The 24,422-nt window shown below is 44.7% G+C and overlaps 1 protein-coding gene and 1 pseudogene across 1 annotated transcript; one reads left to right on the forward strand and one right to left on the reverse strand.

The window, feature by feature from the left end:
- The first annotated feature begins 572 nt into the window (after window positions 1–572).
- LOC113265707 (U6 spliceosomal RNA) lies at window positions 573–669 on the forward strand (annotated as a pseudogene).
- Window positions 670–2,046: 1,377 nt separating this feature from the next.
- Window positions 2,047–23,874, reverse strand: CASC3 (CASC3 exon junction complex subunit). The gene is made up of 14 exons (XM_026512906.4): window positions 23,535–23,874; window positions 23,138–23,165; window positions 22,766–22,803; window positions 10,752–10,910; window positions 10,510–10,661; window positions 9,828–10,004; window positions 8,957–9,642; window positions 7,348–7,412; window positions 6,531–6,645; window positions 6,191–6,289; window positions 5,725–5,939; window positions 4,407–4,529; window positions 4,212–4,275; window positions 2,047–3,741 (listed from the first exon to the last, which is right to left on the reverse strand). Exons 1-13 carry the CDS (start codon window positions 23,763–23,765, stop codon window positions 4,252–4,254), a joined length of 2,112 nt encoding a protein of 703 aa, XP_026368691.1. The 5' UTR covers window positions 23,766–23,874; the 3' UTR covers window positions 2,047–3,741; window positions 4,212–4,251.
- Between the last annotated feature and the right edge of the window lie 548 nt (window positions 23,875–24,422).

The raw sequence follows: 24,422 nt of genomic DNA on the forward strand, positions 1-24,422 counted from the left end.
GTTTTGGCTAAGAACCTGGAATAGAGATCCAAGTATCATCTTGCTGGGCTTCCTTTATTGGACACCCCACTATCCCTGGTGTTAAGAGGAGAAACTGGCTGGAGTGGCTATGAGCTCCCCAGGCATTTTGTGAACCAAATAAGAAGAGGAGAGGGCTCCACTCCCAGCACATGCCACAGTTACCAGATTAAGCTGGTTGCCTTGGTAACCTCCTCTCTGGGCAGGATTTGGGATTGTCGGTTAGGAAGGGGAAGAATTGGGGAGTGTGGTGGGTGTGGGGGCTGGAAATAAGAGGCAGAGACACTTCTGGAAACTGAAAGCTTGGGGAGTAGGACCCCAGTACCCCTGCAACTACTCAAGGATATTGGACAGAGACTAAGTTCAAGGACTTCAATCAGGAAGGAAAGCCAGCATTGAGTCATGGCCTCCTAGAACAGTGGTTCTCGCCCCAAGTACACATTGGAATCCAGGGGAACTTCTCAGAAATACTGATGCCTAGGCCACACTCTACATCAATTAAATCTTTGAGGTGAGGCCAAGGTTTCTAGTATTTTTTAAAAGATCCCCAGGTGGTGCTCGCTTTAGCAGCACTTATACTAAAATTGGAACTATATAGAGATTAGCTTGGTCCCTGTGCAAGGACGACACGTAAAGGATCCCCAAGTGATTCAAATACACTGGGTTGAGAATCACTGCCCCAGAGCGACAATACAACCCTAATGGGCTGCCAATGCTGGGTGACAACTTCAGGATTTGAGGTTGTCAAATCCTGTTCTGGGTCACCCACATGGTAGCAGGCCTGTGTGTTGACCCCACAGAGGAGGGGGGCAGGCATGGAAGAAGTGGTGGGAGAGTGGTATGATTAACAACTGTGAGGAGATGGTGGCAAAACAACTTTGAGCCCAGCCCCTAGAAGGGGATGGGGCAAGGCTACCTAAGCTGATCTGTCTGCCCTTTATACTCCCTTTCTGCCCACCAAGAGGCAGGCTGGTAGGGCAGGCAACCTGGGGGCTTTGCTGAGCTTGAGTTTCTTCTCACTGAGCTCGTTACCAGGGCAACAGAGAGCAATGGGATCTAACTGCAGGACCGGAGAATCAAGAGGCAGGGGTGAGGGGGGAAGCATCTTAAGAGTCATTCTTCCTGCTGGTAACCTACCCCCAAGACTGGCTGGCATTCTTTGCATGACCCCAGGAGATCAGGCCCATAGTTACCCATCACCGTGTGGGGGAGGAGGAAAGCAAACAGACATTAAGAGGAATTAATAATAGGGGTTAGAAGAGTCATGGTCCCCCAGCTCAAGCAGCAGCACCAAGGGATGTAGGGGGAGTCCCAACTGTTTTAAGGTGTCCTATGAAGTCCACGCCCCCAGTGTACAAGGATTTGTGGTAGACAAGAAGAGATGCCAGCAGCTCCACATTAAATCCATTGCTCCCCCACGCTGAGATCAACCTCTGTAGTAAACTCCCACCCCACCCAGGATCTGGAAGAAAACAGTCACTTCAAAGCTAGGGATTGACCTGCGTACATCAGGGGCCCAGTGGCCTTGGTAACTGGCCACATAAGCCACAGCTGAGGGTCTAAATTGCTCCTTTACCTTGACGAAGATTGAGAGAAGCCTCCCTCTTAGGCTGTGGTTCTTGGTACTTCAGTGCCAGTGTCTTGACTTTTCAAGAAGAAAGCTAACTACCTGTGCCTCCCCCTCATCTAAGACCCGGGACAGCTGTACTAACACTGGGCACATTACACTGGGAAACCCACCTGCCAAACACTAACAAAGGCGAAAAGGATGGCTACAGTTCATTAGTTTTTCTGTCCCTGACACTTCCAAGCTAAGGGACTGCATGGTATCCTGGTTCTATGTGGCAATGGGGTTAGGATAAGATAACTAATGGGGACTACAGACACGCCTGTGGGCTCCTCACCTCTCAGGGCTTCCATTTCACAAGTCTTGAGTTGGCTCGAGTTGTGACTGTGGCTCTGGGGAATCAGCAAGTCCTCTCCTATCCCTCCTAAATCAAGACTCACGCAAAACACTGGCAAACGGGCCAAGTTTACAGTCTAGATTTTATTATCTCCAAGTCACAATGCTGATCACAAATGTGCACCCTTTAAAATAGTAACAAACAACAACACCACCACCACACATGGAGAAATTCTTGCAACGAAACACAGTGGACCAACAGAGACAACTGTCACAGTGTCTTAAGGTCTGGGAATCTGGGCATGCTGCCCACAGGCTTGAGGAGACATCTTCAGGTTTAAGGCAAAGGGGACAGCCTACAAAAGGCACAACAACCAGCCACCCCTGGAAGAATCTCTTAGTTATTTCCTCCTTGGGGTTTACAGCTTGAGTGCCTCTCCCCACTCCCCACCCCACACCTGTGACTCAAGAGTGGTTAGATCAGCTGCTGGAGAGAAGGAATAGAAACAGTGACATTACTTGGGGAGACACAGCCACCACCATCTCCCTCAGGTTCTGTAGGACGGGGATGGTGGCCAAGTTACTCCTGGCAGACGCAAGTGCTGCAGCAACAGGGATCTCCTGCAGAGGCAGCAGGGGAGTGGTTCAGCGCCGTGGATAGGGAGGAAAAGAGGGAGGAGCCCTTGCCCCGAAAGTGACTGGTTTCCTTAGGCCTGAAGCCCAGATGTAGTATCTTCTGTTTGCAGGGACAGGAGCAGAACTTGGGGAAAATCAGGTAGTAACATCTAAAACACCTGAAGCAGGAAAGACATGGAGAAGAGCGACCGCAATGTACAAGGTAGACTGCTTGCTGGACAGTATCTGCCTCTAGAGAGATGCATTGGTCCACAGCAACTGGAAAGGGGGTATGGCAGGAGGGATGGAAAGAAGAGAAGCAGGGCCCTCTAATTCCACTTACCTCAAAGACTGAGCCCTGAGGACTATGTGAATACAGACCCCTAAGGTGCAAAGGCTTACTCCACGTTCCCTTTCTCACAAAAGCATCTGGTTTGCCACCTCTCCCCGGTGTAGAGACTTTGCCCTCAAGTACAGGACTGACACCTACCACAGTAGAGGGACTGACACAGGCTCAGATTCCTGAAAATCGAAATCAGGAGGAAGGGCTCCTACCATACACTTTGAGCTTTTCTCCACAATGAGACACTCTGTGGATGGTTCTGCTTCCACGGGTTAGAGGAATTAAGAGAATCCAAGTATACAATAACAAAGGCCAGCCAAAAATGAAAGGCCACCTCTTTGCAGGCTTGGTGGAGGAAAACTGGCTGGTAAAATTTCAATTATCTGGGATGCAGGGAAAATCCAAAAGGGAAACCAGAGGAGCTATAAAATCAGAAGAATGAACCTGTCTCATTTAAAGGCAGAGAGAGAAAGAAACTAAAAGAATATTAATTTAAGAATAGCAAGCCAGGCTTTAAAAACGAACATCCTAGGAAACAAACTGAACAGGAAGGAGCTTCCCTGGGAGAAGACATTTGAATTTCCCAGGAAAAAGTGAAGAAGAGTAAAAGACACAGGCTTCTAGATGTAGAGCCAGAAGCCTGAGCTGACTGGATCTCTGCTCCTCTGAGCACAGCCAACTCAAGTAAAGAGTGGAGATGGGAGGAAGTCCACTTGTTTGTCCCTTTCTCCAACAGAGCCTGTCCTCAGAGGAGGGCAGGAGTCCTCCTCATTCAGCTGCTTGCTGGTAGGAGCCACCTTATATCTTTGAAGCCCTCCTGGTAGTAAACAGCCAGTTGTATTTCTCTTCTTTCCTGGGTTCTCTGACAGAAGTGGGGAAAAGGGAAGAATCATCAAAGCATTAATGGACCTTCTGGGCATTTACAAGCTGTTTTCAAAATGCCACATTTCTAAATAATATGTTTTAAAATAAAGTCCCTAACAAAACAACAACAGAACCCCCATGGTCCTTCTCCGTGACCTTTAAAATTGGCTCTGTTGCAAACACCTCAAATTTAGATTTCCCCTCTCCTTAAAAAAAGAATACCCTCCTGCATTTTTTCCTTGCAGCAGAACTTCATGAAATTCTGCCAAGTTAACAATGCTTTCTGCTTCAACTCTGCTCAATGCATTCGCAAAACAAAGCAGCTGGCAAATTTTGAGACCCCTGTAAGCCTCCCCGAAAGATATCTCATGATTACAACTTAAAGCATTAATTAGGGGACTGTTAAGCAAGTAAGCATGAGCCTTAGTTTTAAGAATTTATAAGAATTATAGTACATTATATACTTACTTTTATATGATGTTTGATTTAAAATATTTAGAAACTCATATTAACTGGAACCCCTGCTTACAACCTGAAATAACAAAGTTAGAATTTGTTACCAGTCATTAAAACAACCAACCAACCAACCATGGAGACACACCCAGAAAAGGAGAGAAATCTTCTAGGGGAAAGAAAAGCCCACTGATGGTGGGACTCTCATACCTCAGGTGGTGGGGGTTTGATGGTGACTGGCTGAGGAGTCCTCCGGGGTGGGGAGGGCTTTGGCTGCACCTGCTGCTGGGCGGGGTTATAGTAGGTCACTCCTCCATATACCTGTGATGGGGCCTGGGACCCCAAAATAAGGCAGAAGAAAAAGTTAGAGATAAATTCACCTATGATGAACAGGAAACATTATTCAGGCACAAAAATAAAGGTACTGAGGAATTTTGGGCGCCTGGGTAGCGCAGTCGTTAAGCGTCTGCCTTTGGCTCAGGGCGTGATCCTGGAGTTCCAGGATTGAGTCCCACATCAGGCTCCTCGGCTGGGAGCCTGCTTCTTCCTTTCCCTCTCCTCTGCTGTGTTCCCTCTCTCGCTGGCTGTCTCTCTGTCACATAAATAAATAAAATCTTAAAAAAAAAAAAAAGTACTGAGGAATTTTATAAATCTCTAAGCTAACCCCCTTTAAACAAGTGATTATTCATTTCTGCCTTACTATAACCTAATTATGTTGTGGTTCCTACTTCTTCAAAGTACTACTTAGCTTTCTCTAATTCCTACCATCAACTGAAAAATGGAAGGGGCTGAGCTCAGTGGTGACACCTCATATACCAGATGGTGTCAACCTGTTGGGAGTGAAGCAGTACAGGGAGGGTAAGGAGGAGAATACAGCTTCTTTACTCAACTGAATAAACAGCAGAGACAGCCACAAGACATACCAAAATACTTGAATGAAACACCATTAAAGAAACAGAAGAGGGCGCCTGAGTGGCTCAGTCTGTTAAACATCTGCCCAGGGGCCTGGGATCGAGTCCCAAGAGCCTTCTTCTCCCTCTGCCCCTCCCCCCTGCTCACACTTGCATGCTTGCTCTCTCCTCTCTCTCAAATAAAAAAAATCTTAAAAAAAAAAAAAAATGGGGCGCCTGGGTGGCACAGTCATTAAGCGTCTGCCTTCGGCTCAGGGCGTGATCCCAGCGTTCTGGGATCGAGCCCCACATCAGGCTCCTCCACTAGGAGCCTGCTTCTTCCTCTCCCACTCCCCCTGCTTGTGTTCCCTCTCTCGCTGGCTGTCTCTCTCTCTGTCAAATAAATAAATAAAATCGAAAGAAAGAAAAGAAAAGAAAGAAAGAAGAGAATAAATAGATGACGGGCATTACATAAGCTGCATTTCCAGCTCCTGACCACCAAGAGGCATCCTGGAGCCACATGCAAAATCAGTGGCACTGAAATGTTCTCTCAAATTCCTTAAGATTCTCCCCATACCACATCCTTGTCTGATTTGAGGGATGTGTACCTAGAAAAATCTGCTCATTAGCCATCTCACCTGTGTATTAGGATACAGATGAGGAGGCGGTGGGGGAGGCAGTGCCCCTGGAGCATAAGGGTAACTGGGGTTACCAAAGTTCATGACGCCTGGGGCAGAAAAGTAAGCAGGAGCAAGCAGCTGCTGCGGTGGCGGCTGTCCCGGAGACATGGACACTGGTGGGGCATAGAGACCCGGATTGGGCAGAGGTGCCGGTGTCTGGTGGGGATGTAAACCTGGACAGGAAGAGGAAAACAGAAACTGAATACGGGACGACACCATTCCATGCGATGGCTTGGCTGCCCTGCTCAGCACAGACTGAGGATGGAAGGCCTCGGGATGGACCCAAGACGAGTTTGTTGCGCAAGCAGCGAAGGTGGCCAGCCTTGTGAACGAGCAGCACAGAGCTCAGGAGGATAGAGTTTGTGAAGCCCCCAACACATATCCTCACGTACTGGAAGCATAAAAGCAGAGGTGCAGAGCTTACCTGGGTGGGGAAGGTGCATTTCTGGCTGCACAATCATGCCCTGAGGAGGCAGTGGGGCAGGGTTGTCACCATGGGTATAGATTGGTCCCTGGAACTGCACTGTAAGATATCACATTGGGACTCTCGTAAACCCTCACTCTTCATAGCACATGGACAAATCTCCTTGTCCCCCAAACCCTTTAAAAGATGTTCTCAATTTTCCATGTGAAGAAAACAGAAGCCAGCCAATGTTTGATAACCACTGTGAGAAGTCAGAAGGAAAATTCAGGAGGCAAGAGGCTGGTCTCTTAGTTCACTTCATGCTGCCGAGAAGGTGCCGCAACAATAAGAAAAAACTCACGTGGATCATAGTAATGTCCTTCCATGATACTGATGTGCACAGGAGGGGCAGGGGGCTCTGGCACGGGTCTTTGCCGCTGAGATGAATAGCGTTTGGCTCGCCCACCCTGGACACCCTGAAATAAAGAGGTCTGAGCAAAAAGACTCCCAGAGGGCTGACTCTCCTATCAAGTCCCACCCTCCTTTAGGTGCTACAAAACACACACTTGATACGTGGCATGTGTTTAAACAGTATTTGCAAAATGACGGGTGCCTGACTGGTTCAGTCAGAAGAACACACAACTCTTCATCTCGGGGTTGTTTGAGCCCCACATGGGGTATAGAGATTAAATAAAGAAAAAAAAAAAAACGTGAAAAAAAAAAAAAGAGTAGGGGTGCCTGGGCTCAATCCGTTAAACATCCGACTCTTGATTTCGGCTCACGTCATGATCTCAAGGTCATGAGATCGAGCCCCATGTCGGGCTCTGCGCTGAGCTGAACATGGAGAACTACTTAGGCTCTCTTTCTCCCTCTCCCTCTATGACCCTCCCTGCCCTGCACTCTCTTGAGAGGGAGAGGGAGAGGGAACGGGAGAAAGAAAAAGGAAAGAAAAGAAAAAAGAAAAGAAAGGAAAAGAATATTTGCAAAATGAATTGAAAAACCAATGAGAAACCTCAAGATCTGAACCTAGGCCTTGCTACCCTTTCTGGAGAGCCAAATTAAAAGAAATATGGGTAAATCAGTGGAACATGGACTCCCAAGACCTTATCTTAGTTTAAACAACGAACAGGGGTTGCATGCAGACCCCTCCCCCAACTGCTCCCTTTCCCTTTCTGTACCATTTCTTCCATCCGGTTAAACTGAGGTGGAGGTCCTGCTCCCATGTGTATGTGGTTGGGCATACCTGTGATACAGCAAAAAAAGTCACGGCTACAAAGCAAATAAATATGAGTGGGACTAAAGAGAACATCAAGAAAATGACAAGTTTAAGAATCCAACATGGAGAATTGCTTTCTTCTTTTTAAACTGACAAAATTCCTTTTAAACTATATCTGCTTCCTATCGATACCAGCATTCAGAAATTTGCCCCCACTGTTTGCAGCCTTAACACAGCAATAAAGCCTCTGAATGTGAAGGAAAAACAAAAAAAAGACAAAAAAACAAAAACAAAAACAAAAACTTCAATGAGAAAATGCAATTTTCCCACCAAATACTTCCCTGTACAGAATCCCTGGGAGGTTATAATCAGTACAGTCCATTATCAAACATATCAAAAAATCTGAGCCCTAAAGTTTCTGAGCAACAACTGGACAGTCTGTGAATCTGCCCAATTATTCCTGGCCACAGAGTAGAAGGCTGGAAGTTTGGGAAGATACTCCCCTCTGGCTGAAAATGACTCAGGACAAAAAAAAAGGGTATTTTAGAGACTATCTTCCAGTGGTAATAAGATACCAGTAGAAGGGTATAGGTCCAGTTCAGGCTACAATGGTTTTTGGCATTCAAAAATCATGCATACCCGAGAAGGATGCTGAAACTCCCAGTCCAAATGAGGATTTCCAATCTTTAAGTTCAAATCAGATCTCAGAAACTAAGGAAAGACCCTTTGATCTACCTGATTGGAGGGAGACAAAGACAGATGGGGAAGAGCAGTGGTAGATATGTTCTAGTTTCTAGAACTATGCTGTCCAAAGTAATATCCAGTAGCCACATGTGGTTATTTAAATTTCAATTAATTAAAATTAAAAGTTCAGTTCCTCAGTCACTCTGGTCACATCACAAGTATTCAAAAACTTTTTACACTACAGAAAGTTTTATTGGGCAGCCTAGCTCTACATTAAGGAAATTAGGCTTTCCTTTCAAAGAGACTAGACAACTCTCATCCAAGTTCAAATGAATAAGTTTCTACCTCCAAGCATTTAACCATTAGCTCATATAATAAGAACACTGCCACCTTCTCCCAACTTTTCCTACAGAGAACGGGTAAAAGATTCTGCATGAGGAGCTCAATACTGATAGTCAGTTAGGCAACAGTAGGCAAAGTAGTACGGGTAGTCTTGGGTAACAGATAAAACTTCTCTGAGGTCTTTGGGGGCACCTGGGTGGCTCAGTTGGTTAGGCGACTGCCTTCGGCTCCGGTCATGATCCTGGGGTCCCAGAATCGAGTCCCATATCAGGCTCCCTGCTCAGCGGGGGTCTGCTTTTCCCTCTGACCCTCACCTCTCTCGTGCTCTCTCATTCTCTTTCTCAAATAAATAAATAAATCTTTAAAACAAACAAAATACTTCTCCGAGGTCTTTGGATGAATATACCTATGAATCCATCTGTTTCTTTCAGTTAATGAAAACAAAGATATTTGTCAGATCCCATACCCCTGAGGCCTAAATCCCATGCCCACAAACCCAATGATGCACAGGGAAAAAAGCTAGTCACTGACCCTAAGGGACCTACCCCGAAGCTCACGTGGCTGCAGGAATGAAGGCTGCCCTGGACTCCAGTTCTGTTCGGTTATATTTAGTTGTGCCACATCTTGCTCAAGTCCACTTGTAGTAGAATCCACTGGAGCCTCCCAGCTTCCAGTCTTAGCAGGTGGAGGAGGGGTCGTTTCTGGGACTTGAGGTGCCGGGTTCAACCCTTCAGGTGGAGGGGGCACGTCCTCTGCAACCTTGACTGCATCTCCAGCTTTGATTCTGGTTCTTCTTGCCCGGGAGTAGGATTTCTTCTCAACAGGCCTGTCAGGGGCCGGTGGTGCAGTGTCGGGAGCAGCGGCTGGTACCTCTGAGGCCGCCTCTTCCTTCTCGGGACTGCCCAGCACTGGAGCATCAGCTTCTGGAGATGGGTCCCTCACAGGAGTCTGCTCGAGGCGCCGTGATCGGTAACTGTTTTCATGTTTAACAGTCTCACCAGACCGGCCACCGTGCTGCCCACCAGCGTCCACAGGCCTAAAACCAGCACGACCTTCCTTGAAGCCCCCAGATCGAGAGTAATTCCTGGGAGCAGACATTCGGCCAGTCCCTGCAGCATTCCTGTTGATAAATGTCCTTGGTGGTAGGGTGCCCCCAGGACCCTGGTGGCGATGGGACTTGTTTGGCCGCTCAACAATCCAGTTTGGATCTCTTTGTGGAGGACTCCCAAACCTGAATAAATGAAACGGCAAAAGTCTTAAGAAAAGAAACAACAAAAGAGACCACTAGAGATATAAACTGAGGGTCAGGGAGACTTCCCATAGTCCTCATCCACTGAACTACAGACTGGTATGGCATTTAAAAAAGCAGACCTCTCTCTACAAATATAAACAGTGTAAACTCCAAAATTTTCTCACCTGGGTTTCCGGATTCTTCGGGGTTTGATGTCGTCAGGATTGTGAGCTGAGCGGATGTCATAGCCATAAAGGGCAATGAGCTCCTGTCGGGACTTTGGAGCTTGTTCGTCTTCCCGGAATTTGTCATGCTCCCAGCGACCCTCATCCTTCCACAGCTTTCGCTGACGCCCCTTGGGTCTGGATAAAACCAGGAAAAAGTATCTTAGGTTGGCAGACTCTGCCAAATAAAGATGTTCACCAAAAAAAAAAAAAAAAAAAAAAGAGGGCTGGGCAGAGAAATTTCGCCGGTCTCCCCATCTTCCCAGACAGATCATACAAAACCAAGAGTGAATCACAGCATCTCAGGGCCTGATGGGCTCAAATGGAACAGGCACAGAAACAAGGAAAGACTTTACTTCCAACTACTCAGCACCGTGGAAACGTCTCTCGCCTGTAAGGCAGCATACACAAGTACTTCATGTCCCTGAGGTGAGCCTCAGACTAAGGAAGGCAGTGAAAGTGTGAGTCTGGATCCAAGCTCCTCCACCAAGAGTTACCAAATAGCCTCAGCCTCACCTTCCTCATTTGTACAAAAGGGACAATCATAATAACCTTAAAGTACTGTGAGCAGTAAATCAGCAAAGCGCCTGGCCTGTAGCAAGCACTGAATACGTACTCAACAGCAGCAACAAGAGGCTGTTACCTGACTTCCTCTTCCTGCGTTTGCCCTCGAAGATCATGCTCAAAGAAGAGCCCTTTCCGGGGTATGTATGCTGGGTTCTTCCGATCTTCATCATCATCCAAATGCTTAGGACCCTTTTTACCCACTTTGTTCTCCACAGGTTCTGTACTCTCCTAGAGGACAGATAAAGGGCTCCTTATTCTCTCCAAGGTTAAGAGCCCTTATTCTGACCCCCAAAATGGAGGTCTTTGGTGGACACTGACCTGTCCATCCCCACTCTGCCTCTCTCCAGTCACAGTGCCTTTGGTGTCAGGCTTTTCTTCTCCCTTCTCTTCTTTTGCTGAAGAATTAGCAGCATCATTGGCTTCTGATTTCAGCTCTACTTTGGAGTTTTCCTCTTCACTGTATTCCCCTTCCTCACCCTGAAAAAAGTTACCCTGTCAGTTGGAAATGGTGTTTTTTCCCCCATTCTTTAGGTAAACATTTTCTGATGAACTTTTACTATAATGTAAGAATTAAAAGCAAACATATCAATACTCTTATTAAAATTTCTAGGGGGTGCCTGGGTGGCTCAGTTGGTTAAGTGTCTGCCTTCAGCTCAGGTCCTGATCTCAGGGTTCTAGGATCAAGCCCCACATCGGGCTCCTTGCTCAGCAGTGTGTCTCCTTCTCCGTCTCCCTCTGCCTGTCTCCCCAGCTTGTGCGTGCTCTCTCTCTCTCTCTGAAATAAATAAAAATCTTTAAAAATAAATATATAAAAATAGGGGCGCCTGGGTAGCGCAGTCGTTAAAGCGTCTGCCTTCGGCTCAGGGCGTGATCCTGGCGATCTGGGATCGAGTCCCACATCAGGCTCCTCCGCTGGGAGCCTGCTTCTTCCTCTCCCACTCCCCCTGCTGTGTTCCCTCTCTCGCTGGCTGTCTCTCTGTCACATAAATAAATAAAATCTTTAAAAAAAAAAAAAAATATATATATATATATATAAAAATAAATAAAATCTCTAGAGGACGGGGCACTTAAAAAAAAGAGCACAATAAAAGAAATACACATATATACGTTTATACAGATCCTAAGTTTTCCAGGAAGACATGCAAGGAAATGTTAACGGTGGTAGCCTCTGCGGAAGGAGCCCAGGAGATATGAAAGGGAGGTTTTAAACCGCCTAGCATACAGAGGGAGACTAATCTTTGTTGATGATTTCTATCTTCATGGATTGTTTCTTAAACATGCAGGGCCTAAAAATTACACTCTAACTCAAACTGTGAATTCTCTCATCTCAAAATGGCTTAGAGCAGATTCTCAACCTTTTAGATTATGTGGACCTCTTTTTAGCTTCTAAAATTTTCATGGATCTCCATTAGACAATAGCTCAGTATAATATATTCAGACTGAAAAAAATGTATGACGAACTACTACTATACGTTCAATAATACTTCAAAATAAATTAACATTTTATTTATATATATTCAAAAACAGTAGTGCATAAAGGTGGAAGATACAGATTTAGTCTATAAATAATATAAGCTGAACTAGTGAACTTGCAAACTCTTTGTAATAACACTATAATTTCTCAAGGCACTATTTACCCTCAGATTGGGAAAAAGTGGCTTACATTTTTTATATCTATGATACAAATACTCAATTTTCTGTAGCATGAGATTGAGATCCCCTTAGCCAACAACTCTGTCCAGAATTATATAATTATAAAATTTTGATTTAGAAAACTTTGGTGAACTTGTATGACCATCGCATTTTAGAAACGAAAACTAACCCCAAGTGCTCTCTCGCCTCTCTACAATCACCTTCCCTCTCCTGCCACATGAATATTAGATAATCTTGCTCTTGACAGAGAAACTGCTGGGTCTATTCATACAGAGGAACGTCCTTGGGCTATCTTCTGAATAGGGGCCACCAGAAAGGGTCAGATAATAGCTGTGTGGCTAGTTCTAGGCAGGGAAAAGAGTAACTACAGTTCATGCTGAGTGAACTGGCTTTAGAATACTCTCATCTCACAGTCCTCTCAGGATCTGGACCTCAGGGGGCAGAGCTACAGGCTGGGGGGTGTAGGAGGTTCAGAAACCTGAAGACAAAGAAATGGGTTCAAGGAAAGTTGGGTTAGTCCCCATTGTGGGGTTAACAGGTCAGGGTGCCAATACCCCTCTGTCAACTGGTAGATAATGTACACGCTGGTCTTATTCTCCTACTGCGTCTGACACTTGACCTGCACCAGAGCCTCTCATAACTCCAGACCCAGCCTAACGTCAGGAATGTGATCAGAGTCCCGCTGTGAGATTCCTGATGAAGCAAGAAGCTCTCAAGCTCTAAGTTTCTGCCCTTTCTTCAAACAGTGAGGTCTGCCCAACTGGCCCAGACAAGCCAATTAACTCCTCTTCCCTGCTCAGCATCCAGGTATCTAAGTGTTCTGGGTGAGGACTCTCAGAGAGGTGATACTATTGTGAAGCTCACAATGTGAGGAAGACCAAAACCGAGGGAAACCACACCCACACTATAAGGATTAAGCCTTTACCCATAGCCTTTTTTTTTTTTTTTTAAGATTTTATTTATTTATTTGAGAGAGAGCAGAGCAAGCAAGAGAGAGAACACAAGGGATGAAGGGCAGAGGGAGAGGGACAAGTGGATTCCCCACTGAGCAGGGAGCCGGATGTGGCACTCGATCATGACCTGAGCCGAAGGCAGATGCTTAACCGACTAAGCCACCCAGGTGCCCCTACCCATAGCTCTTTAATAACCAAGTACCCTTAATTCTTCCCATGTCCCCTCAGTCACAAGAAGTTACCCCTCCTCTTGATACGGGGATGGGTGGGTGGTAATCCTTCAGTTCTTTCCCTGATCCTATGTTCCCTGCACATTCTGAAACAGAAATTCCAAGAGTCTCGTTCAATATGTATATACGACCTTAATTCATCAGTCCCCACCAAACACACATACACACACAGAGACTGATTCAAACATCTTAAAACAGTATTAGCATGATTAATGAGAGAACTCTGTTTTATGCTCTACCCCCCTCCAATCCATGGTGGAATGTCAAATGAGGCAACTCTTTTATTCCAAATGAGAAACTAGTTTTATTTCCAGGGCAGGACAGAAAGATACAAACAGCATAATGCTGAGGAGACTCCAAATTAGAGTCAAAATCTGGTCTAACCAAAAAGGTGCTACCCCGGGATCACACTGCTTTGGCTAAGGGCTGACAGCAAAATCCTTTTCCAGAGACAAACTCCCCTACTGCTGATTTTACCTTCAGTGAATGCTCTTCCCAACTCTGAAGTCTAGCTCTCCCCTAAAGGAACTACTTCCCTGGTAGCATTCTCACACAGAGGTTTTAGCTCATTCTTTCACTCCCTACCTATCTCAGAGTATTAGGTAGAGTTGTCATCTTCCTCATTTCTCAGTATCTCTTCCAGATCTAAGCTCTCCAGCCTCACTTTGAACTCCTACTCCCGTGAAGCTCCTATCACCTAGCCATACCTCTATGCTGTGTCAGCCTACCCTGCCACTGACTTGGAAGACTGACAAGGTGCTCAGTCTTCACCTCTGCTACAGGCATCTGTTTCCATGGCCACAGTCCAGACAAGTCATATCTGGAACTGCTATACTTTTTTTTTTTTTTAAGTTGGCTCCACACCCAACATGGGGCTTGACTCACGACCCTCAGATCAAGAGTGGCATGCTCTGCCAACTGAGTCAACCAGAAGCCCCTCCTATACATTTTACTTATTTATAAAGATTTATTTATTTGAGAGAGAGAGAAAGCACAAGCAGGAGGGACAGGGAGAGGGAGAAAGAATCTAAATCAGACTCCATACTGAGCATGGAGCCCAATGTGGGGCTCCATCTCACAACCCTGAGATTACCACCCAAGCCAAAACCAAGAGTTGGGACACTTAACTGAACTGTGACACCCAGGCACCCCTATACAGTTCATTTTTATGCCATACATTTTTTAAAAAAGTAAACCTGCTCCTCTTTAAATCTCTTAAATACTACTTTGATCAAAACTGCCATATGCAAAAAACTGAACTTAGACCCTTACCTCACCCCATATGCAAAAATTAACTAAAAAAATGGTGGTGCAGTCAGGTAAGTGTCTAACTCTTGGTTTTGGCTCAGGTGGTGATCTCAGGGTTGTGAGACTGAGCCCCACATCGGGCTCCATGCTCTGTGAGGAGTCTGCTTACGCCTCTCTCCCTGGGGCGCCTGGGTGGCTCAGTCAGTTAAGCGTTTGCCTTCAGCTCAGGTCATGATCCCAGGGTCCTGGGATCAAGCCCAGTATCAGGCTCCCTGCTCAGCGTGGAGCTTGCTTCTCCCTCTCCCTCTGCCTCTACCTGCTGCTCCCCATTTTCCCCTGCTTGCGTGTGCTCTGTCAAATAAATAAATAAAATCTCAAAAAAAACTCTCTCCCCCTCTGTCCCTCCCCACTTGTGCACGCATGCACACACCTCTCTCTCAAATAAATACATATATAAAAATAAATAAATTAGGGGCACCTGGGTGGCTCAGTCGGTTAAGTGTCTGCCTTCAGCTCAGGTCATGACACCAGGGTCCTGGGATAGAGCCCCCTGTTAGGCTCCCTGCTCAGCAGGGAGTCTGCTTCTCCCTCTCCCTCTGACCCTTCTCCCACTTGTGCTCTTTTTCTCTTTCTCATGAAATCTTAGAAAAAATTTAACTCAAAATGGATCAAAAACCTAAATATAAGAGTTAAAACTATAGAACTCTCACAAGAAAACATAGGAGTTAATCTTCATAACTCTGGTTTTGGCATGGACTCAGCAAAGCCTTCTTAGATAGGACATCAAAAGCAAAAAGAAAAAAAAACAGATATATGAGACTTTATCAAAATTGAAACCTGACACCATCAAGAAAGTAAAAAGAATACCCACAGAATGGGAAAAGAAGATTTGCAAATCATGTATCTGATAAGGAACTTTTACCTAGAATATTTTATAAAGAATTCTTACAACTCGATAAAAAGACAATTAAAAAATGGAGAAAGTATCTGAATAGGCATTTTTTTCAAGATACACAAATGGCCAATAAACACAAGGAAAAATGCTCAACATCATTAGTCATCAGGGAACTGCAAATCAAAATGAGGCACCATTTCACACCTACTAGGATGGCTAGAATCAAAAAGTCGAGGCAAGACAATTACATGCTGGTGAGTAAGTGAAGAAATTGCAATTTCCATATATTGCTGTTGGGAATGTAAAATGGTGCATCTGCTTTGGAAAACAGCTGGGCAGTTCCTCAGACGATTAAACATAGTTATCAGGGGGCACCTGGGTAGCTCAGTGGATTAGGCATCTGACTTCGGCTCAGGTAGTGATCCTGGGATCAGGTCCTGCTTCAGGCTCCCAGCTTGGTGGGGAGTCTGCTTGTCCCTCTTCCTCTGCCCCTCCCCCTGCTCATGCTTGCCCACTTGCTCTCTCTCTCTCTCTCTCTTAAATAAATAAATAACAACTAATCTTTGGGGAAAAGAAAGATTAAAAAAAAAAAAACAACCCAAAACCCACAGTTACCATATGACTCAGCACTCCATTCCTAGGTACACAACCAAGAGAAATGAAAACATACATCCACACAAAAAAATTGTACACTAATGTTTATAGCACCATTATTCATAATATAAAATTCATAATACAAAAAACAGAAACCCAAATGTCCATCAATGAATGAATGGATAAACAAAATGTGGTATACTCATACAATGGAATGTTACTCAGGAAATAAGTACGGATATATGGTACAAAATGGATGAAAACTGTGAAAACATAATGCTAAGTGAAAGAAGCCAGTCACAAAAGTCCATATGTTATGATTCCATTAAAATGAAAGGCCAGGATAGGAAAATTCCTAGACACAAAAAGTAGATGTGTGATTGCTTAGGGACCAGAGATGAGGATGGAGGAACTGAGGGGCAGTGGGGAATAACAGCTAAAGGGTACAAGGTTTCTTTCCAAAGGTAATGAAAATGTTCTGAAAGTAATCGTGGTAATAGTTGCATATATCTGTGTATATACAAAAAACCTGCAGAATTCTACATTTTAAAGAATGTATGGTATGTAAATATCTCAATAGAGTGTTTTTTTAAAAACCTGCGTAAGGGCACCTGGCTGCCTCCGCCTGTAGAGCAAGCGACTCTTGACTGATCTTGGGTTCGTGAGTTTGAAGCCCATGTTGGGAGAGTAGTTTATTTTTTTATCTTATTCTATTTTTTAAAGATTCTATTTATTTATTTATTTATTTATTTATTTATTTATTTATTTGACAGCGAGAGAGCAGAAGCAGGGGGAGCACCAGAGGGAGGGAGGTTCCCCACTGAACAGGGAGCCCGACTTGTGGCTTGATCCCAGGACCCCAGAGATCATGACCTGAGCTGAAGGCAGACCCTTAACCGACCAAGCCACCCAGGCGTCCCTAGAGTTCAGTTTAAAACAAACAAACAAAAAAACCAAAAACCCTTTTACTCCTATTCTTACTTATTCGCTTACCCTCTCATCTCCAACTTAAGATACCTATTCCTTTGACCCTTCCATCTTCTCCCTATCAATCAGTCTTTTTTCCACACTTTCCTCTCTCTTTAGTCTCCATGGCCCACTCATTTCAATCACTACTAGATTAGAATCACCAAGTCCCTTGCCACTCCCCTGTGCCCAGGTCTAGATTAACTCAAATGTCTGCCTTTTTCTAAGTCTACAACCAGACTATTAATCATCAATGAAGGGGTTTAAAAAAAAAAATCATGGGGCGCCTGGGTGGCACAGCGGTTAAGCGTCTGCCTTCGGCTCAGGGCGTGATCCCGGCATTACGGGATCGAGCCCCACATCAGGTTCCTCCGCTATGAGCCTGCTTCTTCCTCTCCCACTCCCCCTGCTTGTGTTCCCTCTCTCGCTGGCTGTCTCTATCTCTGTCAAATAAATAAATAATATCTTTAAAAAAAAAAAAAATCATATAACTTCACACATCAGTGCCACCTCCAACCTCAACTACTTAAACCTCCTTTAGTCTGACAATTCCTCCCCTGACCCCCCCCAATAACCTCCCTACTCAATGTCTTTCCTTCTATTTCATAAGGAAAACAAAATGAAGAAAAGAATGGCAGTTTCCTCCCCCCACACCTTTCCTTCCTACCTCTCTATAATTACAACGAAGATTTTTCCCTTGGCTGGTTCCTATTTCCTCTCATACAGTCAATCAAGGACCCCAGTACACTTATCATCTACTACCTCTCTTTTCTTTCCCTTTCTACTCCTTCCTTCAATTTTTAACCATACTTGATTCTCCAACATGAAAAAAATAACCACCATGGGGCGCCTGGGTGGCACAGCGGTTAAGCGTCTGCCTTCGGCTCAGGGCGTGATCCCGGCGTTATGGGATCGAGCCCCACATCAGGCTCCTCCGCTGGGAGCCTGCTTCTTCTCTCCCACTCCCCCTGCTTGTGTTCCCTCTCTCTCTGGCTGTCTCTATTTCTGTCGAATAAATAAATAAAATCTTAAAAAAAAAAAATAAATAAATAACCACCAAAACTTCTCTTGACCTCATAGTCTTTTTTTCAGCTACCATCTCTCTAGCCTCCTTTTCACAGTCAAATTTCTTTAAAAACTCCTCTTGGAAGATTCTGGGAAAATGGCAGCAGCACAGTTTTTGGTCCCTTCAAATCTCCACATGAAATGAGGACTTTTTTTTTTTTTTTTTTTTTTTTAAGATTTTATTTATTTATTTGAGAGAGAGACAGCCAGCGAGAGAGGGAACACAAGCAGGGGGAGTGAGAGAGGAAGAAGCAGGCTCCCAGCAGAGGAGCCTGATGCGGGGCTCGATCCCAGAATGCCAGGATCACGCCCTGAGCCGAAGGCAGACGCTTAAGGACTGCGCCACCCAGGCGCCCCGAAATGAGGACTTCTTGACAGCAAAACCACAGTCCTAATTTAAACCCTTTTACAACAACATTTACAACAAAACTAGGTTACAAAGTATCCCCTTGACCCCAAAAAAACGAGAGCACAGGAATAAAGTAACAAGAGCCATAAGACCTGCATCACAGTAATGTCCGTACTCAAGAGAGCCGAGTAGTAAATAGAACTAAGAACAGGCGAACCCCGAACTAATCAACAGGTATTTAACAGAAAGCTAAACTGAGAACAAGAGTTGCAACTAGGACGGATCTGACTATCTCCAATAGCATTTGAATGTGAGAGTCCTCCAGTAAGAAGCTCTGAAAGATCTAGAGCTGTCTATCCCCCTGAAATCTTGCAACTGACCTAGTACAGGGCTCCCTTCTAGATAGGGTCCCACACCAAAGAAAAACTTGAGAGGAGAATCAAATTGAGCAGAAGAGGAGCAAAAGGAATGAAGAGAAGCTACAAAACAAGTTAGGGAAGGGAACAAAAGCAGGAAATCTCAGAAAGCAAGCCACCATGTTTTCTTTTCACGCTTTTTTTTTTTTTTTTTTTTGCACGACTACAGGAAAACAACAGAAGAAAGAGCTCTATGAAGTTACAAAAAGCTACTGAGCTACACCTCCTAACAGATCAGGAAAACTAATTTTACATAAAAATCAGTAACAGAAAAATACAGAGGTCAAATCCCATATAAACTTACTATGAGAAAGACAAAATAAGTAGAAAAGCATTCCTATAAAGAAACCATGCCAGAAAGACAGGCTTGTGTCATATAAAAATTGTGGCTCCTACTTCAAAATGAGCTAAAAAGACATTAAGAAAATTATGTAAGGCATGAAAGAACATCAATCAGAATTAGAAAAACTCAAAAATGAAATGAGAAAAGTCATTTCAAATACAAAGTCTAAAACTAGAAGGAATATAAGAGTGAATAAACACAGTAATAGCACCTTAAGTGAAAAAAAAAGTGTCACCTCATTAAACCTCTCATCTCCCTTTTACACTTTGCAGAGAACTTCATCTCTGACTTCTAAATATTTAAAAATATTTTAAAAATCAAGAAATGAAGAAAAAAGGATTAGAAAGAAAGGGTCAAATACTGAAGACAGGCATAAAATACTTGGACTGGAGTTCCATGACATAAGCACATCTCATAACTTCGAACACTGACCCAGAACAAACACCACCAAGACAAATCCTAATATAATTATTGGACCTTAAAGAAAATATACTGGGAATATCTAGACAAAAACGGCAAGTGACCTATAAGGGAAAGAAACTAAGTGATTATCAGTCAGTTTTGTTCAAGATAAAATCTTTGGTTCATGTTGTCTTTCCAGGAATCTGGAAATACCAATTTGCAGGAAATACAAAGGACAGAGGGAACATGTTGAGTGAGCAATTATCAAAATCTTTCCAACAGATAAACTGTATGGAAAAGAAAGGGATTAAAAACTAACCAGCAGACTAAGAGACAGATCAAATTTTCACAGGCAAGACTAAACTGTAGTGTCTAGGTATATAGTTAGTAACCAAGAAAAATGCAAGCAATACATTACTATGAAAGTCAGGACACCAGGTCTTTTTCTCTAATCTGGACCACTGCTGTCCAATACAGCAGCCACTAGCCACACATGGCTATTGAGTACTTAAAATGTGGCTTTGCAACTGGACAGAGTAGAACGAGACCTCCCTCTTTATTTTCAGACGATATGTACTATATATTGCCATTTCAAAGTCCCACACATCCTTCGATTTCAAAACATCCAAAACTTAACCCATCAGTGTCCCTCCTGAAATCTCCCTGTGTCCCATTCTTAGTGAATAGCATCATTCATCAACTTGGGCATCCTTTTGATTCCTTAAATCACACTCCACATTCAATCAATTAAGAAGTTCTGTTAGTACCACCTAAACATCTCTCGAATCTGAGTCCCACTCCCATGTCCCTTCTCTAGGGCACCAATCACATTTCTTGGCTTATCCTAACAACCTTTTTTTAAGATTTTATTTATTTATTTGACACAGAGAGAGTCAGCGAGAGAGGGAACACAAGCAGGGGGAGCGGGAGAGGAAGAAGCAGGCTCCCAGCGGATGCGGGGTCAATCCCAGGACACTGGGATCATGACCTGAGCCAAAGACAGACGCTTAATGACTGAGCCACCCAGGTGCCCCTATCCTAACAACCTCTTAACAGCTCTCCCTGTCCCAAGTCTCATCTTCCATACTTAAGCCTTCAGTAGCCTTCTTTCCTTGTTATTTAGGATAACATCCAAACTCATTTACATAATGGTAAGATGCTATAAATTCACAATCACCAAACCTCACCGAACACTCTATACTGCCTGACAATCTTTCCAAGGTTTCCATTCTCTAGTGACTACTGTAAACATTCCTCAACCCAAAACCTCTTATCTCCCTTTTACTCTTAGTAGATAACTTCATCACTGACTTCAGAGAAAATAAGGCAACTCATTAATCACCACACTCTGTGAATTCCGTAACCTAAATAACTTTCAATTCTGTCCACTTCGGCTTTCACTGCTACTACTCCACTCCAGGGCGCACTTACTGCTTGCCTAGACTTCCACAATAGCTTTAACTAGGTTTCCTGCCTCCAATCTTACTCCCCTCAAATCAACTATCATCGTAGACAAAGTGTTATAAAATTATAATTCTCAAATTTTACTGTGCATAAACATCAATCTGGGATCTTGTTAACATATAACGTCTGAGTCTTCCCTCTCTTTGCAAGACTTTATTTCAGTAGAACTGGACAACTGGAAAGCAGGTGTTCTTTGGATCTGACAAATCTTTAATATTTAAGTCTAATCCATATCACACACTTGTTTAAAACCCTGTAATGCTTTCTCACTCCTTAGAGTAAAATCCAAATACATTTTAATTGGGTTCACAAGGTATTTTAAAATTTGGACTCAGACTCATCACTTAGCACCAGTTACACTAAACTTTTCATATCCTCCAACTTGTCATGCAGTCCACCCCTTCAAGACCTTCTTCTCAGACAGTGTTCCCTCTGCTTAGAATACTTTCCCTGGCTCACTCCCACTCCCCCTTCAAGTCCCTATTTTAACATCTCATCCTCTAAGCATTTCCAAACAGTTAGTCGGCTGCTCCTGCCATGTGCTCCCAAAACACCCTATGCTTCTGATATTGTGACACTTACCAAACATGACTATAATTACTTTGTCTGTTTTCCCCCAAAATGTAAATTTCAGTGGGGCAGAACCATGTCTGTCTTTTATTCCAGTGCCTAGTACAACTCCTGGCACACAGCAGGTACATAATGAAGAAAAGGAACAAGTAAACCCCTTCATGATATGACCCCTGTTCACTAATTTGCCTCTATTTCTGGTATCCGTCTTGTTTCAACAATGTTCCAGCCACACCAAACTACTTTCAAGTTTCCAAATAATCAGTCTTCTCTCCTGTGTCTGGGCTTTCACAGCTGTTGTTCCCTCTGCCTAAAACATGGCCTGATTAACTCCAACTTACTCTTTCCGGACTGCTCAAGATGGATTCGGTACCCAGCCCTTAATACCCTACTTAACCCTATCCCCAGCAGTTGTCACCACGTCCTATGACTGCCTGCATATTTATCCGACTTCCTAAGTCATTTCTAAAGACAGATGCTTTAGTATAGTGTTCACTGTTGGATCTTTAGGACTTAATGGAAGTCTAATACATAGCAACAGTTCTATAAAATTTATAGAATGAACCTTTGATCCATAATCCAATTCCTCCTGTCCATAACCCCATGACCCAAATTCCAGAACTCAAGACTATTTAACAACCCCAGGAAACAAACAGCCATTCTCATAGCATCTCTAGTAGTTCATCCAACCAAAACAAGTAAGGCCACAAAAGCTTAGCTTATGGAAATTTTCTCCTGAATTTAAGAGCGAGAAAACTCCCTATAAACTGAGGGATGTTTGTGATACAAACCACTCAGAATCCTGCCCTTTTAAGGTTTTTAGATACACTTGAAAAAAGTATCCAACTAGCTGCTTTCATTCCCAAGGCAGCATAAAAGAAACTGTCATCCTGTGAAGGGCTTCAGGATGTTCTCATCCTATTTAGAACCTTTACTTTCTTCAGACAGGGTGAAAAGCCAACTACTAACAATGTTAACACATGAAACGTGATGAGGCATGCACCAAACTTCCCTCACCCTAAGTAAACAAGACCTTTTACAACAGTTTCTGAAAAGCATAAATGAAGAATGCACAAGAGAGTAGGTCATGGTACTTTTGAACCACAAGTGTGTCCATGTTTTTAAAACATATTTAAATATTTCCAACATATATGCCACAGAAAAAAAGAACCTATCACACTCACTTCAGAGTCTTCTGCACTTTCATAATCCGACAGAACAGCTGAAAGAAAACAGAAATATGTAAAGAAAAAAAAATAAACAGAAATTATAAATACATTTCCCGATTGCTTTTTAAGTCAAGCTAAAACTCTCATTCAATTCTGACATCAATCTATCAGAGAGATAAAATTATAGTCCCCGTTTACAAATGGGAAACGGTCAAAGCGTGATGGGCCTAAGATCATACTGCTAAAACCTAAACTTGTAAGCACTGTGCTTCAAAGAGCCACTTTGTGGCACCCTCCCCCAAATCCTTAACAATCTGAGAGGATGTCAATTGGTGGAAATAGGTGATCTGAGTTTCCGGTCAAAAAACTTGTCATGATGCTACTCACCATCGCCCTCGATGCCATCTTCACTCTCCTGAAGGAAAGAAGATGACATGGGTTAGTTCCGTGATTTCCAAAGGGCGGGGAGCTGAAGACTCAACACGAAAAGGTCGAAAAGGGAAATGAAGAAAGGTACATCTTTAACAAGTAGCAACCAAGGGAGGTCCGGTCTCTCCACTTCCAGTCCCAATTTCTGACTAAACATCCGCTTTTCATGTGCAGCGGCTCTGCCCTTCCCCCAGAAACCCCTAACACCTCCTCCTCCCTTGGGGCTCCGGATACACAATGCACTAGGATAGCTCTCTTCTCTAACACAATATGCCCGAGCATCTACCATCAACTCCCAGCCTCCCATCACCACCTACACCCCGCCCCCCGGCCCGCCCCACCCCCGCGCACTCACACATTCCGACTCCTCGGCGCTCTTAGCCCCCCCGCTCTCCACCCGCCGCAAATGAAGGGCCCCAGCTCGGCCTCCGCGCTGGGAAGGCAGAGAGCCGCTGCCACCGCCTCCGGCGCTACCGCTGCAGCTCCCGCCGCCCCGCGCCGGGGAGCCGCCGCTGTCTGAGCCCGAAGCACCAGACTCCTCGTCCTCCGTGTCCTGCGAAGCGCGCTGCCGCCGCCGATCCGCCATCTTACGGAGAACGGCAGCCGCCGGCCAGCTCCTTACGTACCGCGCCCGTCGCAGGGGCTGCCGGGAGGCTCGAGAGCTAGTCCCAGCATGCTTCACGTGCGACACAGGCCGCCGCGCTTTTCAGGGGGAGGGGCTAGGACCGGGGCGGCCGCCCTGCGGCACGTTTGCAGGCGAGCGGGATTACGTAACCGGTGACGTACGGGGGGCGTGCCGCGACCCCTGTCTTCCCTTGGGTGGGCCCCCGGCGAGGGTAGCTGAGCTACGGCTACCGCCTCCGATTTCTCGCCCAGCCATTTTGGGCCTTCCGAGTGGAAGGCGCCCACCTGTCACAGCTTCACTGCGGCACTGGGGCTGTTTAATAGTTTTCTATTTCCGTTTCTCGTTTCTGCCTACGTTTGAAGCAGATCATTTTACTGCGTTCGTTTGCTTGGTAAAATCACGAGTGAAGGTAAACCTCTAAAGCTGTTGTGCTCCATCAGATTTGCCACAGCAGCCCATTTGAAGCTAAAGAGTGAAGGAGAAACCAGTTGTCTGCAGTGAAGCTCGAGGACTTAGTGTTGCAGCACTACCATGTTTGCTCATGTTCTCTTCCTTCTTGTATCTTCCCACTCCAGCTATCACCTCTCCCCAAGTGCTGGTATGATGCTAGACTTAACC

The sequence above is a fragment of the Ursus arctos genome, unplaced genomic scaffold (genome assembly GCF_023065955.2).
Source record: "Ursus arctos isolate Adak ecotype North America unplaced genomic scaffold, UrsArc2.0 scaffold_24, whole genome shotgun sequence".
NCBI classification, from domain to species: Eukaryota; Metazoa; Chordata; class Mammalia; order Carnivora; family Ursidae; genus Ursus; species Ursus arctos.

What these genes read in the sequence shown, in the direction of transcription:
- CASC3 (XM_026512906.4), bottom strand. Translation starts at nt 23,765, where the DNA reads ATGGCGGATCGGCGGCGGCAGCGCGCTTCGCAGGACACGGAGGACGAG. An exon ending in ACGCAGGAAGAGGAAGTCAG is followed by an intron (nt 10,005 to 10,509) that starts GTAACAGCCTCT and finishes GGTTTTATCCAG; the next exon opens with ACCCAAGGGGCGTCAGCGAA. An exon ending in CGAAGAATCCGGAAACCCAG is followed by an intron (nt 9,643 to 9,827) that starts GTGAGAAAATTT and finishes TCATTTATTCAG; the next exon opens with GTTTGGGAGTCCTCCACAAA.